Source organism: Anolis sagrei, chromosome 13 (assembly GCF_037176765.1).
Source record: "Anolis sagrei isolate rAnoSag1 chromosome 13, rAnoSag1.mat, whole genome shotgun sequence".
In the NCBI taxonomy this organism is placed as follows: Eukaryota; Metazoa; Chordata; class Lepidosauria; order Squamata; family Dactyloidae; genus Anolis; species Anolis sagrei.
The window spans coordinates 7728465-7745926 of NC_090033.1; the positions used below are offsets into that span (position 1 = coordinate 7728465).

The 17462-nt window shown below is 51.7% G+C and overlaps 1 protein-coding gene across 1 annotated transcript; it reads right to left on the reverse strand.

Annotated features, from left to right (window-relative positions):
* Positions 1 to 811: 811 nt before the first annotated feature.
* On the reverse strand, positions 812 to 17156 carry FBXO42 (F-box protein 42). The gene is made up of 10 exons (XM_060758840.2): positions 16983 to 17156; positions 12635 to 12964; positions 11748 to 11864; positions 10515 to 10649; positions 9279 to 9432; positions 7383 to 7493; positions 7179 to 7275; positions 6891 to 6947; positions 3753 to 3872; positions 812 to 2094 (listed from the first exon to the last, which is right to left on the reverse strand). Exons 2-10 carry the CDS (start codon positions 12945 to 12947, stop codon positions 961 to 963), a joined length of 2238 nt encoding a protein of 745 aa, XP_060614823.2. The 5' UTR covers positions 12948 to 12964; positions 16983 to 17156; the 3' UTR covers positions 812 to 960.
* Positions 17157 to 17462: the final 306 nt, after the last annotated feature.

Here is a 17462-nt window from a genome sequence, read left to right on the forward strand (position 1 = left end):
CCATGGCCATCTGCAAGGACATTGCCCATGGCCATCTGCAAGAACACTGCCCACAGCCGCTGTGCAAGGACGTTGCCCATGGCCGTCTGCAAGGATGTTGCCCATGGCCGCTCTGCAAGGACATTGCCCACGGCTACTCTGTAAGGATGCTGCCCACGGCAAAAACATTGCCCACGGCCGTCTGCAAGGACGTTGCCCACGGCCGTCTGCAAGGACACTGCCCACAGCCGCTGTGAAAGGACGTTGCCCACGGCCGTCTGCAAGGATGTTGCCCACGGCCATCTGCAAGAACACTGCCCACAGCCGCTGTGCAAGGACGTTGCCCATGGCCGTCTGCAAGGATGTTGCCCATGGCCGCTCTGCAAGGACATTGCCCACGGCTACTCTGTAAGGATGCTGCCCACGGCAAAAACATTGCCCACGGCCGTCTGCAAGGACGTTGCCCACGGCCGTCTGCAACGACACTGCCCACAACCGCTGTGTAAGGACGTTGCCCGTGGCCATCTGCAAGGATGTTGCCCACAGCCATCTGCAAGGATGCTGCCCATGGCTGTCTGCAAGGACATTGCTCATGGCTGCTCTGCAAGGATGTTGCCCAGGGATCATTGCCCGGTTGACTTGATGTTTGACCACCCTTGTGGGAGGCTTCTCTCATGTCCCTGCATGGGGAGCTGGAGCTGACAGAGGTTGCTCATCTGCACTCTCCCTGGATTTGAACCGCCAACACAAGAGTTTAACCCATTGCACCACTGGAGTCTCCTCATATGCAGTGCTGTTGGAAGTGGAGGGAAGGCACGGCGCGGAGGAGGGGTCGTTGCTCATATCTCTTTATTGGTGGGTGGAGGGACACCCCGAATTCGCAGCCCGCTTCACAGAGCACTAAGGGAAAAAGGGGGAGGAGGGGGGCGCAAGGGGCGGGCCTTGTATGCATGTCCGTCGGTCCATCTGTCCACCCATCCATCATCTCTTGGCCCGGACGAAGTACAAGGCGTTGGTCTTGGGGTAGTACTTGACGTTCTGCTTCTTGTCCATGAGGCCCCCAAAGATGATGACCTCCCCGCGGCCTTGGACCACGGTATGGAGGCTGGTCTCGGGCGGGCCCACCACCGAGGAGGAAGACGTGCCGCCGGTGCCATTGCCGTTGAAGGCCTTCCACTGGACGCGGCCCTGGCCCTTGGCGCCCCGCACGTCCAGCACATACATCTGCATGGGCTTGCAGTTCAGGCTCTGGTAGAGCGCCTTGCCCACGTTGAGCGACTGGGGCGGGTGGTGGCCCAGCCGGCGGGCCAAGGGCGCCAAGGCGTGGCCGTCCCCTTGGGCCGAACCGGGGCGGGGAGCGGGGCCGGGGTCTGCGGCGGAGGGGGGAGACCCCGGCGAGGAGGAGGAAGAAGAGGGGAGGGGTCCCAGGGGCGGTCCCAGGGCGCCCCCGCCGGCCAACGCCTTGACGGCCTCCAGGCTGCGGCGCAGGCTGCCCGGGGAGACGGGCCCCGTGGTGGCCGTGTGCGTCCCGTTGCTCTGATGTGTTCCTAGCGTCCTGCCCTGTTCCTCCTCCTGCTGCTGCTGCTCCTCTTCATCCTGCGAGGGCCGTAGTGCCCAGCCCAGGTCGGCTACTGCCAGCCGCAGCTCCTTCTGCTCCGGGAGGGAGCCCCTCCGGGGCGACGGCAAGGAGAGGCCACCCGTTGCAGCCGCCGCCATCTTGGAATCCGCCGCAGAGGGGGAGAGCACCTGTAGAGGGCTGTCCAGCGAGGCCCTACTTCCGCCTGGGGCGGAGGGTCCGGGAGAGAGCCCCCCGCTGCCATTGGCCAGAGGCGGGGAGGTGTCCTCCCTGGCAGGGGAGAGGCTGCCCTCCCGGGACCCGGCGGGTGTCTGCCGCTGCGCTCTGGGACGGAGCGTGCCCCAGCGGCCGTTCACGCAAGGTGCCTCGTCCGCCGCCACTGCTGCTGCCCGGACCGGAGACTGGGAACGGAACTCGCGGCCCTCAGGCCCCAGTGGGGGAGGGGTGGCACTGATGGGGGAGGGGCGGGAGTTGAGGCTGGGGCTGAGCGGGGCCCTGCCGCTGGGGGCCTGGCTGAAGACCACCACGCACTGCCCCACCTGCAAGCAAAATGGGAGAAAAAGCGAGAGAGAGAGAGTGAGAAAGTGAGAGAAAGGGTCCTCAGAAGCAGAGTGACACAAAGGGAAGGATCACCTCCAATTCCCCACTTTGCCCCCCACTTTATTTATTTATTTACTGTATTTATAAGTCAGAAATATTAAAATTTAACTACAATTTTTAATATTAAAATATTAAAAATTAATTACAAAAATATGAATCAAGAACTGAAAGGGTTCAATTGATGCAGTGACTCAGAAAAAGCTGCAGTTCTATATGAGCAGGTATGCCTGTAGCTTAGTAGGCCTCTGTGTTAGTTTGCCTCAGTGGGAGAAAGGTTTCAGTCTATGAGAAGGCCTCACAGTGTGAGGTAGGCCTTAGTCTGTGAGAGAAGCCTCTCTGTGTGAGAGAATGCCTCTGTGGAAAAATAGGTCTCAGTGATAAGTCAGCCTCACTGTGGGAGAAAAGAGTGATGTAGGGCTTAGTCTGTGAGAGAAGCCTCTCTGTGAGAGAATAGGTTTCAATGGTAAGTAGGCCTCACTGTGCGAGGTAGGCCTTCATCTGTGAGAGAAGCATCTCTGTGTGAGAGAACACCTCAGTGGGAGAATAGGTCTCAGGCCTCACAGTGTGAGGTAGGCCTTTATCTGTGAGAGAAGCATCTCTGTGTGAGAGAATGTCTCAGGGGGAAAAAAGGTCTCAGTGATAAGTAGGCCTCACTGTGAGAGAAAGGCCTCACAGTGTGAGGTAGGCCTTCGTCTGTGAGAGAAGCATCTCTGTGTGAGAGAACACCTCAGTGGCAGAATAGATCTCAGGGGTAGTAAGCCTCACTGTGGGAGAAAGGCCTCACAGTGTGAGGTAGGCCTTCATCTGTGAGAGAAGCATCTCTGTGTGAGTTAACGCCTCAGTGGAAGAATAGGTCTCAAGGGTAGTGAGCCTCACTGTGGGAGAAAGGCCTCACAGTGTGAGGTAGGCCTTAGTCTGTGAGAGAAGCATCTCTGTGAGAGAACACCTCGGTGGGAGAACAGATCTCAGGGGTAGTAAGCCTCACTGTGAGAGAAAGGCCTCACAGTGTGAGGCAGGCCTTTGTCTGTGAGAGAAGCATCTCTGTGTGAGAGAACGCCTCAGTGGAAAAATAGGTCTCAGTGGTAAGTAGGCCTCACTGTGAGAGAAAAGCCTCACAGTGTGAGGTAGGCCTTAGTCTGTGAGAGAAGCCTCTCTCTGTGAAAGAAGGCCTCAGTGGGAGAGGCCTTAGTGTGTAAGAGAAGCCTCTGTGTGAGAGAACGCTTCAGTGGGAGAATAGGTCTCAGTTGTAGTAGGCCTCAATATCGGAGAAAGGCCTCAGTGTGAGGTAGGCCTCATTATGAGAAGGCCTCGGGTGTGAAGCTGCAGTGTAAAGGTTGAACTTTATTTGTGTTATGGAAACCTTGTTTTCTTTAAATAGCGCAATCATATTATTTTGGTATATATTTTATGAGGGTCTTTTGCAAATAATCCCACTCGCCAGACATTATATACTGCTTTTTTCATCCTAGGGGGGACTCAGAAACAAATAATGGCCAAATTCAATGACTCGGCTACATATAAACCAAATCATAGATCTAAACAAAACATATAACTGAGCATGGGTTGTCTAATTCCTGCCCCTCCCCTCCTTGCTCACCCTGCAGGCCGGGTGGCACCACAGCTCCGGGGCCCCTTGCTCCTCGTTCTCCACCTTGAGGGGTTGCCAGGTCCAGGCGGCATCCGGCGTCATATGCAGCAGCCAGGCATCCTTGAAGAGCTGGGCAGAAGGGACAAGGGAGTGAGACCCCACTAAAAGGGGTGGGAAAACACCTCAGATTCCTGTTGTCGTTCTCCAACGGATCTTTCTGGGATTTCTGGGCCTGTTAGCCTACTGACACAGGGGATTCTGGGTCTGCAAGTCTGCATGAAAGTCAGCAAGAGAAGCTAGAGGTTTTAGAGACTGAAAATGAGCGGTCTGTCTGAAGGCCACATTCCAACAGAAGAGAATGATCATGAAATTACAGAGCAATTAGATAGGAGATTTATGTTTCGTCAACATAGAGTTTCACATGAGAACGTCACTGAGGTTCTTTGGGTTTTGCATTATCTCCAACCAGCCTAAATCCGACTGGTGACCGTCACCCAGAGTATTGTAATCAGCGTTTTGATAGTGCCTGCACCTGATCTCTATGAAGATACTGGGCCTGTTAGTCAGCCTGTTGACACAAGAGATTCAGTGTGTGGTAGGCCTTAGGCTGTGAGAAGCCCTCAGTGTGAGACAGGCCTGAGTCTGTAAGAGAAGCCCTCAGTGTGAGACAGGCCTGAGTCTGTAAGAGAAGCCCTCAGTGTGAGACAGACCTGAGTCTGTAAGAGAAGCCCTCAGTGTGAGACAGGCCTGAGTCTGTAAGAGAAGCCCTCAGTGTGAGACAGGCCTGAGTCTGTAAGAGAAGCCCTCATAGTGTGAGACAGGCCTGAGTCTGTAAGAGAAGCCCTCATAGTGTGAGACAGGCCTGAGTCTGTAAGAGAAGCCCTCAGTGTGAGACAGGCCTGAGTCTGTAAGAGAAGCCCTCAGTGTGAGACAGGCCTGAGTCTGTAAGAGAAGCCCTCAGTGTGAGACAGGCCTGAGTCTGTAAGAGAAGCCCTCAGTGTGAGACAGGCCTGAGTCTGGAAGAGAAGCCCTCACAGTGTGAGACAGGCCTGAGTCTGTGAGAGAAGCCCTCATAGTGTGAGACAGGCCTTAGTCTGTGAGAGAAGCCCTCATAGTGTGAGACAGGCCTGAGTCTGTGAGAGAAGCCCTCATAGTGTGAGACAGGCCTGAGTCTGTGAGAGAAGCCCTCATAGTGTGAGACAGGCCTGAGTCTGTAAAAGAAGCCCTCACAGTGTGAAGTAGACCTTAGTCTGTGAGAGAAGGCTTCACAGTGTGAGATAGGCTTGAGTCTGTGAGAGAAGCTTCAGTGTGCAGTAGGCCTTAGTCTTTGAGAAAACCTCACAGTTTGAGGCAGGCCTTAGTCTGTGAGAGAAGACCTCATGGTGAGAGGTAGGCCTTAGTCTGTGAGAATGCCTCACAGTTTGGAAGTCAGCAGGAGCAGTTAGAGAATGGAAATGAGCGGCCTCTTCTGAAGGCCACATTCCAACAGAACTGAGCTCAGAGGATGATAGTGGGCAATTAGATAGAAGATTTAGGTTTCGTCAACATAGAATTTCACATGAGAATGTCCGACGGTCAGGTCACTTGTTAGCGAGGAAGTCTGTAACAGTTTTCCAAGGGAAATGGCACGCCTTTCGCTCTATATGAGGTAGGCCAACTGAATTTTTGGTCAGTGGAAGCAACATTGGAGACTGAGGATAGAATTGTCACAGCTACTTATGATGGAATTGAAACTTAAGAATAGAAAAGGTTCCATTTCTTAATGTTTGGTGCACACTGCTTGTGAACGTCGGAATACATGTCATAAGTATTAAAAAATATGATTTACTTCCAAGTAGCGAACACTTCCAATTCATTTGCACATCTCTACTAGGCATCCATGTTCATGTTTTCCTGTTTGTTCCTGTTTCATGATGAGGACTCTCCTGAATTACAACACCGCCTGAGCTCTGCGAGTGCAGCATTTTTCCCGAAAGAAGCAGAGAGTGTTTAAGGACCAGGACATCCGTAGGGATACCAAGGTGCTTGTCTATAAAGCTATTGTCCTCCCAACCCTGCTATAAGCCTGCGAGACGTGGACTGTCTACAGACATCACATGCAACTTCTGGAACGATTCCATCAGCGCTGCCTCCGGAAAATCCTGCAAATCTCTCGTGAAGACAAGCGGACAAATGTCAGCTTGCTGGAAGAAGCAAAGACCACCAGCATTGAAGCGATGGTCCTCCGCCATCAACTCCGCTGGACCGGCCACGTTGTCCGGATGCCCGACCACCGTCTCCCAAAGCAGTTGCTCTACTCCGAACTCAAGAACGGAAAACGGAATGTTGGTGGACAGGAAAAGAGATTTAAAGATGGGCTCAAAGCCAACCTTAAAATCTCTGGTATAGACACTGGGAACTGGGAAGCCCTGGCCCTTGAGTGCTCCAGCTGGAGGTCAGCTGTGACCAGCAGTGCTGCAGAATTTGAAGAGGCACGAATGGAAGGTGAAAGAGAGAAACGTGCCAGGAGGAAGGCGCGTCAAGCCAACACCGACTGAGACTGCCTTCCACCTGGAAACCGATGCCCTCACTGCGGGAGAAGATGCTGGTCAAGAAGAGGGCTCAAACAGATCCACAAGAACACTGATCATGGAAGACTATCCTACTCGGCCAACGAGGGATCGCCTAAGTAAGTCTCCCGAATTACATATTTTGGATTTATTCTGCTCTTGTATTCATGGTTTTAGGAGGCTACTCTTGTACTTTGTTTTTTGTGTGGATTATCTCTGATTTTTGGACTTTGGTTTCCGACACTATTTTGCTGAATTGCTTTTTATATTCTTCAATAAACCTCTTGCTATTTTACCTTGGACTGGTGTGTGTGCTAAGTGCAGATGTGCTTCCCAGCCTTGGAATACAACAATTCCCCGCCACCCTCCTTCCACCACTGCCCAGAGTGAGGAGAGGGGGACACCTTTGCAGACCAAGATAGGAAAATGTCCGCTTCTGGATGTCAACACAAGGCTTGAAGGGCACAAGAGAGTTTGGAAAGGAGAGGATCTCTCATCTGCTCTCTCAAGCCAAGGCAGGAAGAGAGCAAACAGGTTGCATACATTAGAGAGAGAGAGAGAGAGAGAGAGAGAGAGAAGCCCCCCGAAGCCTACTCACCGCATTTGGGCCGCCGCAGCCCCCAAGGACCAGGATGGTTTCGTCATCTATGACAATCTGGAGCAGAGGAGAGAGAAGCACCAATGAATCCTGGACGAGCCCCCAGCTTCTACAATAAGGCCTGACTTCACCCCCAGCAGTGGTTGCCTTGCAAAGCCAGCTCACAGAAGGAGAAGGGTGGGTTCAGGGAGACCCTCCCTTTGGTCTGTGAGCCACTGCCTAATCCAGCCCTTCCAACCAGGGACCCTGGAGGTCAACGATTTCAATGGAAGGGTGAAGGGTTGTCACCTGGGACTGTCCCCCTCGTGGGTGGGGGCTGGGTCCCGCGATGTTTGGCTTGGACCATGCCCAGAGTTCGAGGTCCAGCACCCAGACGTCGTTGCTCCTGGGGAGAGAAGGGATGAGGGCCCTCAGCCAAGAGAAGGGTGTTTTTTTTGGGGGGGGGGGAGAATATAGGGGGGGGGGGCTTCGAGAGAGTCGAGGCTCACTCACATTTGCCGGGAGCCGAGGGATCCCCCAAAGACGACCATCTTGTCCCGGACGACGCAGGCGGAGTGGCCGGCCATGGGAGGGGGGCCGTGGGTGGTCACCACGCAGTTCCACCTGCAGGAGATGAGTTAAGAGAGGGTGGAAGCGGTCTCGAGGGGATGTGCTCCCTGTTAGGGAAGAACTACCCTAACATATACAGCAGAGCATCCAAAAACAAACAATATACTAAAAGTTGAGCATCAGCTTATTAGTGAGCAGAGCGTGAAGTGCCGTGTGATGTGGCTGTAAAGAATTCAGAGCTTAGGAGGCAAATATGCAGAGTCAAATCTTACAAAACCACAAAAGGTTTATTTACAATAATAAGAAATAACTTTCTTAATAGGTAAAGAACTGGGTCTGAGCTACTCCAACACCCATCTCTTCTAAGGTTTCAAGAGAGGGGAAAACTCAATCACTACATCTCTCTGACACACAAGTGGAGAGAGATCTCAAAGCACACAGCACATTCTCTCCGGACACACAAGCGGAGAGAGACCTCAAAAGCTCACAGCACGTATTCTCCTGACACACAAGCGGAGAGAGATATCAAAGCACACAGCACATTCTCTCCTGACACACAAGCAGAGAGAGATCTCAAAGCACACAGCACATACTCTCCGGACACACAAGCGGAGAGACCTCAAAAGCTCACAGCACGTATTCTCCTGACACACAAGCAGAGAGAGATCTCAAAGCACACAGCACGTATTCTCCTGACACACAAGCAGAGAGAGATATCAAAGCACACAGCACATACTCTCCAGACACACAAGCGGAGAGAGATATCAAAGCACACAGCACATACTCTCCTGACACACAAGCAGAGAGAGATCTCAATGCACACAGGACATACTCTCCTGACACACAAGCAGGGAGAGATCTCAAAGCACACAGGACATACTCTCCTGACACACAAGCGGAGAGAGATCTCAATGCACACAGCACATACTCTCCTGACACACAAGCAGGGAGAGATCTCAATGCACACAGGACATACTCTCCTGACACACAAGCGGAGAGAGATCTCAATGCACACAGCACATACTCTCCTGACACACAAGCAGGGAGAGATCTCAAAGCACACAGGACATACTCTCCTGACACACAAGCAGGGAGAGATCTCAAAGCACACAGGACATACTCTCCTGACACACAAGCGGAGAGAGATCTCAATGCACACAGCACATACTCTCCTGACACACAAGCAGGGAGAGATCTCAAAGCACACAGGACATACTCTCCTGACACACAAGCAGAGAGAGATCTCAATGCACACAGGACATACTCTCCTGACACACAAGCGGAGAGAGATCTCAATGCACACAGCACATTCTCTCCTGACACGCAAGCAGAGAGAGATCTCAAAGCACACAGCACATACTCTCCGGACACACAAGCGGAGAGAGACCTCAAAAGCTCACAGCACATACTCTCCGGACACACAAGCAGAGAGAGATCTCAAAGCACACAGCACGTATTCTCCTGACACACAAGCAGAGAGAGATATCAAAGCACACAGCACATACTCTCCTGACATGCAAGCGGAGAGAGATCTCAATGCACACAGCACATACTCTCCTGACACACAAGCAGAGAGAGACCTCAAAGCACAAAATGCAGATGGAATCAATGACGTGGTAGGGGAACAAGTTGCATTGGCTGCAAGAGTCAGATTATGAATGTTCCCCACTTTTATATCTCCCATCCCAAAGGGCTGATGGTAACACATTACACCTTGCATTTGCCCAAACCAGCTCTGGGTGGGATGAGTCAATGGAATCAATGACATGGTAGGGGAACAAGCTGAATTGGCTACAAGAATCAGATTATGAAACTCAAGATCCAAACGCCTGCTCTTACCAGTTTTTGGAGGGCGAGTAGGTGTGGATCTCGTCGAAGAAGCGCTCTGGCTGGTGCAGCGGGTAGGGGCTCGGCCGCGTCCACCCCCCAAAGAGCACCAGCAGGTCCTTGTAGACCACCAGGGTGGCCCCCGCCTTCGGGGAGGGGTAGGAGCCTGGTTTGGGAGAGTCATAGAGTAGACTTTGATAAAGGAAAGCCCAATCAAACCACCCAGGGAGAGGGGAGAGTCCGTGGCGTCGCTCTCCTTGGGAACCTGCCACTCTGAGGCCACGTTTAGGGCGAAAGGAGAGTTTGCCCATTCAATCGTGTGCCAACCTAAGAAACAGAAGCTTATTCCAGTTCACTGTATCTAAGTTTCTGCTGGTTATGAAGTTTACTTCTGGTTCTGTGCTGTATTTATCGTGGAACCACCCCAAATGAGCTCAGATTCCCCAACAAAGGGTTATGGGCCCAGGCACGTTATGGGCTGAGCAAGAGGGAAAATACCTTTAAAGGATTGGTTGAAAAAGGATCAGAGAAGGGTTCTCAAATGGCTGGTTCAAGACATTTTGACAGGTCTCTACCCCCCCCCCCCCCCCCCATTTGCTAAAAATAGATGAATGGGTGTTTGTTTTCCCCACTGTAGGACCCTCCGCTGGCTGGGAAATGGAGGGAGGGACCCTGTGGGAACCGGGTGTCAGAAGTCAATTTCTGTCGGCATGAAGACATCACAAATTCCCCCCGTGACATCCTGACTGAATCATCCTGGCTGCCTCAATTCTCTCTCTGTGACATTTTGAAGCCAGCAGACTACGCTGGAAACCTTGTATTGGAACTTGTGAAGCAACAAGCTCTAATAAGGAAACTGAGAAGAGGGGGAGATGGGCAGGAAAGGTGTATAAAAGGAAGTGGTGGTAGGAAAAAGTCAGTAGTGTCTTTCTTTCCTGCAGAGATACAAGCAATATATCCATTTCAAAGCAAAACCGGCTTGTGAGTGGTCATTTAATATTGCTATATAAATCCTACAGTCTTACACTGAGCAGATTTCCCACAGTCGGTTATGGGGCAAAGCATCAGGAGGAGGGGCACATGGCCCAAAAGTGTCCCTTTTGTGGTTGAAGGGACAGGCCACAGAGGAGGAAGAGAGGGGAGGGGCGATGGGGCAGTAGAAGGGTCCCTCAAAGGCCACCTAGCCCAACCCACTTCATTCCACCAAGTCCTCAGAAACAGGGCAAGGCCAAGGGAGGTAGGGCTCACCGGAGGCCAAGGGCCGAATCCACTCCTTGCTGTTCAGGTCCAGCCTCCAGAGATCGTTGAAGGCGGCGTTGCAACTGCTCTGGGTGCAGCCTCCAAAGACGTACATCGACTGGTTGGCATCATAGTAACATGCACCTGGGAGGGAAGGATCGAGGCTGAGGAAGCCCTCCACTGCTGGAGGCCTCCATTTCCCGGCCCAATGGCAAGGCAGCCCCCCAATGAATCCTCTGCCAGAAATATTAAAAATTAACTAGGTATTTTTAATTACAAAAATGTGAGTCAAGCACTGAAAGGATGCAGTAACTCAAGCATAGCTGCAGTTCTATATAAGTAGGCGTGCCTGTAGCTTTGTAGGCCTCAATGTTAGTTGCCCTCAGTATGAAGAGGCCTCAGTCTGTAAGAAGGCCTCTGTATTAGTTTGCCTCAGTGGGAGAAAGGCCTCAGTCTGAGAGAGGCCTCAGTGTGAAGTATACCTCAGTGTTAGTAGGCCTCTGTGTGAGGTAGGCTACAAAGTTAGTAGGCCTCTGTGTGAGAGATTTTATTTATTTATTTATTTAGAAGTTTTATATACCGGTCTTCTCAACCTCAGAAGAGGGACTCACGCCGGTTTACAACATGTATTCATATTCAGATGTTTGGTGAGAGAAGCCCCAGATTGAACACTTCGTGTGTGAAGCTCCAGTGTGAAGGCTGCTGTGTGTAAAAATCTACTCTGTGAAGCTCCTGTCTAAGTTTGGTGTGAGAGGAAAATCAGTGAGAGTGAAGCTGTTTATCTGCATGAGAAAGAAACCCAGGATGGAAACAAAGAAGGAAGCATAAAGGCCTCAATGTGAGGTAGGCCTCAGTGTTAGTAGGCCTCACTATGAGAATGCCTCAGTGTGTGAGATAAGTCTGATTATGAGAAGGCCTCTAGTTTGAAGGTTGAACTTTAGTTGTGTTGCGGAAACCTTCAGCATGAGAGGCTCTGTGAGAGCAAAGCTGTTTATCTTTGCATTCTATTACCTCTTTGTATTGGTTTTATGATAGAACTTAGTCTCATATTTAAATAATAATAATAATAGCTTATTATTACCCGTCTCTCCTTGTGGCTCAAGGTGGGCTGCAACATGCTCCATATCATGGGGTCTGCATCCCCCCACCCTGCAATCTCCCACATTAGTTCCTCCACTCCATCTGAGGTTGCTGGGCACTTGACAGAGGGTCCCTATGCCTTCCCTCCCTTTGGGTACTCACTGTGGGAAAAGCGCTGGGTGATGGGGGTCCCGGGGTAGGGGTAGGTGCGGCTCTCCCACTGGATGTTCCCTTCCTGGACTGCTTTGATGAAGCCGTGGTAGCACTGGTGGGCCACACCTGTGCAGGGAAGGGGGGAGAGATACATAACAGAGGCATACCAGTCTGGGGAAAGGCTCTTCCTTCGCTCCGCCATCTTGCCAGATTCTGTTCACATCCCACAATCGTTCTCCGAACCTCCCCCCTTCGTTTACACAGAATGGCTTCTGTGATGGGCAAATATGGGGCCAAAGGGCCAAGGGAGCATTCAATGGTCTGGGTGACCCCTCTCTGGAGGTCACATGGAGTGCTTAAGCCCCTCCTGCCTTCCCCAGCATGGCCTTTGACCCTGTCCCAATGGCTGCTGTCAGTACAAAGAGGTAAAACTCATGTCCCTCCAACTCCCAGAAGCTGTATTTGCCATCTTGCCCAATGGCTGGCCTGCAAAACACCTGGAGGGCCACACACTTGACCTCTGAGGCCACATGACCCTGGTCACAAGATGCATTCTACTTCCTGTTTGTTTCATGGGCAGGGTCTTTCATTACATGGGGGTTCCTGCGAATCTCCCACGCAGCAATTCAGACAGGAGCACATTGCACCTAGTTTGGGAAATAGCCAGAGGGATTTGGCCACAGTCAAGTTCGTTACATAGCTTGCTGCGTGAAAAGGCCCGACGTAATGTATGTTCAGGGCACTGCTTGTTCAATGGCTGGACTTCACAAAATCTGGAAGGCCACATGCTTGACCTGAGGTCACATGACGCTGACCAAGCACTGGCCCCGCCCCCCTCCCCATCATAGCCTCTGACCCTGCCTGCTGCAGTCCCGATGTCACCACGCAAGGAGTACCTTTGATGAGGCGGTACCACTGCTTGCAGACCAGGGCGGCTGTCTTGTGTTCTTGGTACGGGGACAGGAAGGAGAGGATGTACTCCAGCACTTCTTCAGGGAGCTCCTCCATGGAGCGTGGGGGTGATGGCGGGGGGCGGGCCCCTCCCAGCTCCGGACCCTTCTCCAGGCCGGCCCCCCGCTGCTGCTGCTCCTCCTCCTCCTCCGGCTCCATGCTCCCTCCTCCGCCGTGGGCTGCCACCGCTGCCGCCTCCAGGGAGTCCACCGCCATGAAGCTCTCCTCCTCCTCGCTGTCGGAGGCCCGGCTGGCCATGGCATCCCAACGCACCCCTTGTGAGTAAAGAGGCCATTTACTCACATCTTTCTTTGGAAAGCCCCACCCGATCCCTCCCAACAGAGGGCCATCCAAAACTCCAGAGAAGCGAGACTGATAAATAAATTGCTGGAGGCGTTCCCAATCCACTTCATAGAATCATAGAATCACAGAATCATAGAATCACAGAATCATAGAATCAAAGAGTTGGAAGAGACCTCATGGGCCATCCAGTCCAACCCCCTGCCAAGAAGCAGGAATATTGCATTCAAATCACCCCTGACAGATGGCCATCCAGCCTCTGCTTAAAAGCTTCCAAAGAAGGAGCCTCCACCACACTCCGGGGCAGAGAGTTCCACTGCTGAACGGCTCTCACAGTCAGGAAGTTCTTCCTAATGTTCAGATGGAATCTCCTCTCTTGTAGTTTGAAGCCATTGTTCCGCATCCTAGTCTCCAAGGAAGCAGAAAACAAGCTTGCTCCCTCCTCCCTGTGGCTTCCTCTCACATATTTATACATGGCTATCATATCTCCTCTCAGCCTTCTCTTCTTCAGGCTAAACATGCCCAGTTCCCTAAGCCGCTCCTCATAGGGCTTGTTCTCCAGACCCTTGATCATTTTAGTCGCCCTCTTCTGGACACATTCCAGCTTGTCAATATCTCTCTTGAATTGTGGTGCCCAGAATTGGACACAATATTCCAGATGTGGTCTAACCAAAGCAGAATAGAGGGGTAGCATTACTTCCTTAGATCTAGACACTAGGCTCCTATTGATGCAGGCCAAAATCCCATTGGCTTTTTTTGCCGCCACATCACATTGTTGGCTCATGCTTAACTTGTTGTCCACGAGGACTCCAAGATCTTTTTCACACGTACTGCTCTCGAGCCAGGCGTCCCCCATTCTGTATACTTCAACCTCCTGATTTCGAGTAGGAGAAGCAGAAAGCCCTCCTGACAGATGGTGATCCAACTGTTGTAGATCAGCCACCAGACGTTGATAGTTTAGAGAGAATTGTGAGCTTTCTTGTAGCACAAAGCAATGGGCTCTCAAATCCAGTTATCTGTGAGATAACCAACTCGGAAAGTGCAGGGCCTCAAAGGTATTCATTCAGGAGAGTCAGAAGTAGCAACAGCCAATAAGGGATTGAGTGAAGAGCTGAGTGACAAGGAGGGTTCCCAGAGGAGCCCACCTGCAGTTGCAGAGTTCAACAAAAGTCTGTTTACAAATCAGAGCCAAGCAGGAGAAGCACAAAGTCCTCCTGACACAGATGGTTATCCAACTGTTGTAGATCAGCTACCAGAGGCTGGTGGTATAACTGATGATTTAGAGAGGATTGTGAGCTTTCCTGTGGCACAAAGCGATGGGCTCTCAAACCCGGGAAATGATGGTTCTCTCTGTGAGAAACCTGGCTCGGAAAGTGCAGGGCCTCAAGGGCATGCATTCAGGGGAGTCAGAAGTAGCAACAGCTGATAAGGGATCGAGTGAAAAGCTGAGTGACAAGGAGGGTTCCCAGAGGAGCCCACCTGCAGCTGAAGAGTTCAACAAAAGTCTGTTTACAAATCAGAGCCAAGCAGGAGAAGCACAAAGTCCTCCTGACACAGATGGTTACCCAACCATTGTAGATCAGCCACCAGAGGCTGGTGGTATAACTGATGATTTAGAGAGGATTGTGAGCTTTCCTGTGGCACAAAGTGATGGGCTCTCAAGTCTGAGAAATGATTTTATTTATTTATTTATTTATTTGTTTTTACGGTATTTGTATACCGCTTTTCTCACTCCGAGGGGGACTCAAAGCAGTTTACACATAAGTAATGGCAAAATTCAATGCCAGTACAAACAATTATAATTCTGTGAGAAAACTGGCTCGGAAAGTGCAGGGCCTCAGGGTCATTCATTCAGAGGAGTCAGAAGTAGCAACAGCAGATAAGGAATTGAGTGAAGAACTGAGCGATAAAGAGGGTTCCTAGGGGAACCCACCTGTAACTATGGAGATCAACAAAAGTCTTTGTTTACAAATCAGAGCCAAGCAGGAAAAGAACAAAGCCCTCCTGACAGATAGCTGCCCAACTATTATAGATAGGCCACCAGAGGCTGGTGGTTTCACTGATGACTTAGAGAGAATTTTGGGCTTTCCCGTGGCACAAAGCGATGGGCTCTCAAGTCTGGGAAATTCAAGTATAGGAAATGATGGTTCTCTTTATGGATAAACTAGCTCAGAAAGTGCAGGGCTTCAAGGGCATTCATTCAGAGGAGTCAGAAGTGGCAACATCAGATAAGGAATTGAGTGAAGAACTGAGCGATAAGGAGGGTTCCCAGGGAAACCCACCTGTAACTATGGAGATCAACAAAAGTCTGTTTACAAATCAGAGCCAAGCAAGAAAGGAACAAAGCCCTCCTGACAGATACCTTTCCAACTGTTATAGATCAGCCACCAGAAGCTGGTGGTTTCACTGATGATTTAGAGAGGATTTGGGGCTTTCCCGTGGCACAAAGCGATGGGCTCTCAAGTCTGGGAAATTCAAGTCTAGGAAATGAGGATAAGGGCATTCATTCAGGGGAGTCAGAAGTAGCAACAGCAGATAAGGGATCGAGTGAAAAGCTGAGCGATAAGGAAGGTTCCCATGGGAAACTATCTGTACTTACAGAGATCGTTTACAAATCACAGCTGAAAATAGACTGTGCCATTCAGAGAGAGTGCGTGGAAAAGTTGAGAAGGAAATTCACGGGAAACGGAATAATTTCATGGGTGTCGATTAAGCTGACTCTGGAAGAGCAGGGGCCTCGAGGGCGTTCACTCCGAGGAGTCAGAAATAGCAAGAGCTAAAAAGGAGTCGAGTGAAGATGAAAAGGAAATTAACGGGAAACGGAATGATTTCATGGGTGTCGATTAAACTGACTCTGGAAGTGCAGGGGCCTTGAGGGCATTCATTCCAAGGAGTCAGAAATAGCAACAGCTAATAAAGAGTCGAGTAAAGATGAGAAGGAAATTCACGGGAAATGGAATATTTTCATGGGTGTCAATTAAACTGACTCTGGAAGAGCAGGGGCCTCGAGGGCGTTCATTCCGAGGAGTCAGAGATAGCAAGAGCTAAAAAGGAGTCGAGTGAAAATGAGAAGGAAATTAACGGGAAACGGAATGATTTCATGGGTGTCGATTAAACTGACTCTGGAAGAGCAGGGGCCTCGAGGGCGTTTATTCCGAGGAGTCAGAAATAGCAACAACTAATAAAGAGTCGAGTGAAGAGCTGAGCGATAAGGAGCGAGGGAGATTGTAGCAAGGGAGATTGTTTACAAATCAGAATCCAAAACAGATTGCGTTGTACAGAGAGATTACGTGGAAACGTTGTGATGGAAGTTCACGGAAAACGGAATGATTTCATGGGTGTCTATTAAACAAGACATCGTTGACGCTATGGGCTGTTAGGAATCGGGAGTCTAAAACACCTGGATTCTCCCGACAGCAGGTCTGAATTTTTAGCAAGCATGGGCCAACTTCGGCCTTCCCTCCAGGTGTTTTGGACTTCAACTCCCACAATTCCTAACAGCCGGTAGGCTGTTAGGAATTGTGGGAGTTGAAGTCCAAAACACCTGGAGGGAAGGCCGAAGTTGGCCCATGCCTGATCTATAGGATGTTGGTTGGGAGCCCAAATCACCAGGCCTGGATCTATTCTATAGACTGTTAGGAATGCTGGGAGTTGGAGTCCAAAACACCTGGAGGGAAGGCCGAAGTTGGCCCATTCCTGATCTATAGGATGTTGGTTGGGAGCCCAAAACACCAGGCCTGGATCTATTCTATAGACTGTTGGGAATGCTGGGAGTTGGAGTCCAAAACACAGGAAGGCCCAGGCCTACTGTCTGGAGAGGCGGGACAGGCCTCAGGGACTCCAACTCCCAGAATGCCCGGCCGTGGTCCCAACCGGCGGGGGCTGCTGGGAGTTGTAGTCCAGAGGCCTGGGCGCCTCTCAGCGGGGCGCTCCGTTTCTGCCACATCACGAGAGGGCGGGGCCAGGGGCCGGAAGGGGGGCTGCTGGCCTCACCTGCCGCTTCCGCGCTCCCTCTCCCTCCTCAGAGCCGCCTTCGGTTCCTCCGGGCCGGGCGCCCACAGCAGCGCCAGCCGCCTTCTCGGGGTTCCCCCGCCTGAGCCCTCCCGGCCACCGTCTCCGCCGCCATCGCTCGGCTCAGGGGCGGGGACGAGGCCAACGCGCAGGCGCCTCCCGCCGTCACGTGGGGCCTGCGCGGGCGCCATCTTGGTTGCCCCCTCGTCAGGGCGGCGCCATCTTGGGAAGGATTGTGACGCCATCTTGGCTCCTCCCCCTATCGACCAATACTCAGTTTCGGTGTTTTGGGATACTGCGCATGCGCCACACTGGTGAAGGAATTCAGGTTCTTTCGTGTATCCGATTTTTCCTACTTCGGGATACTGCGCATGCGCCACACTGGTGAAGGAATTCGCGCCACTGCGCACGCGCAAAACCAAAACCGGCCCCTCCCTATATGGAAGCAGCGGAGGCACCTAA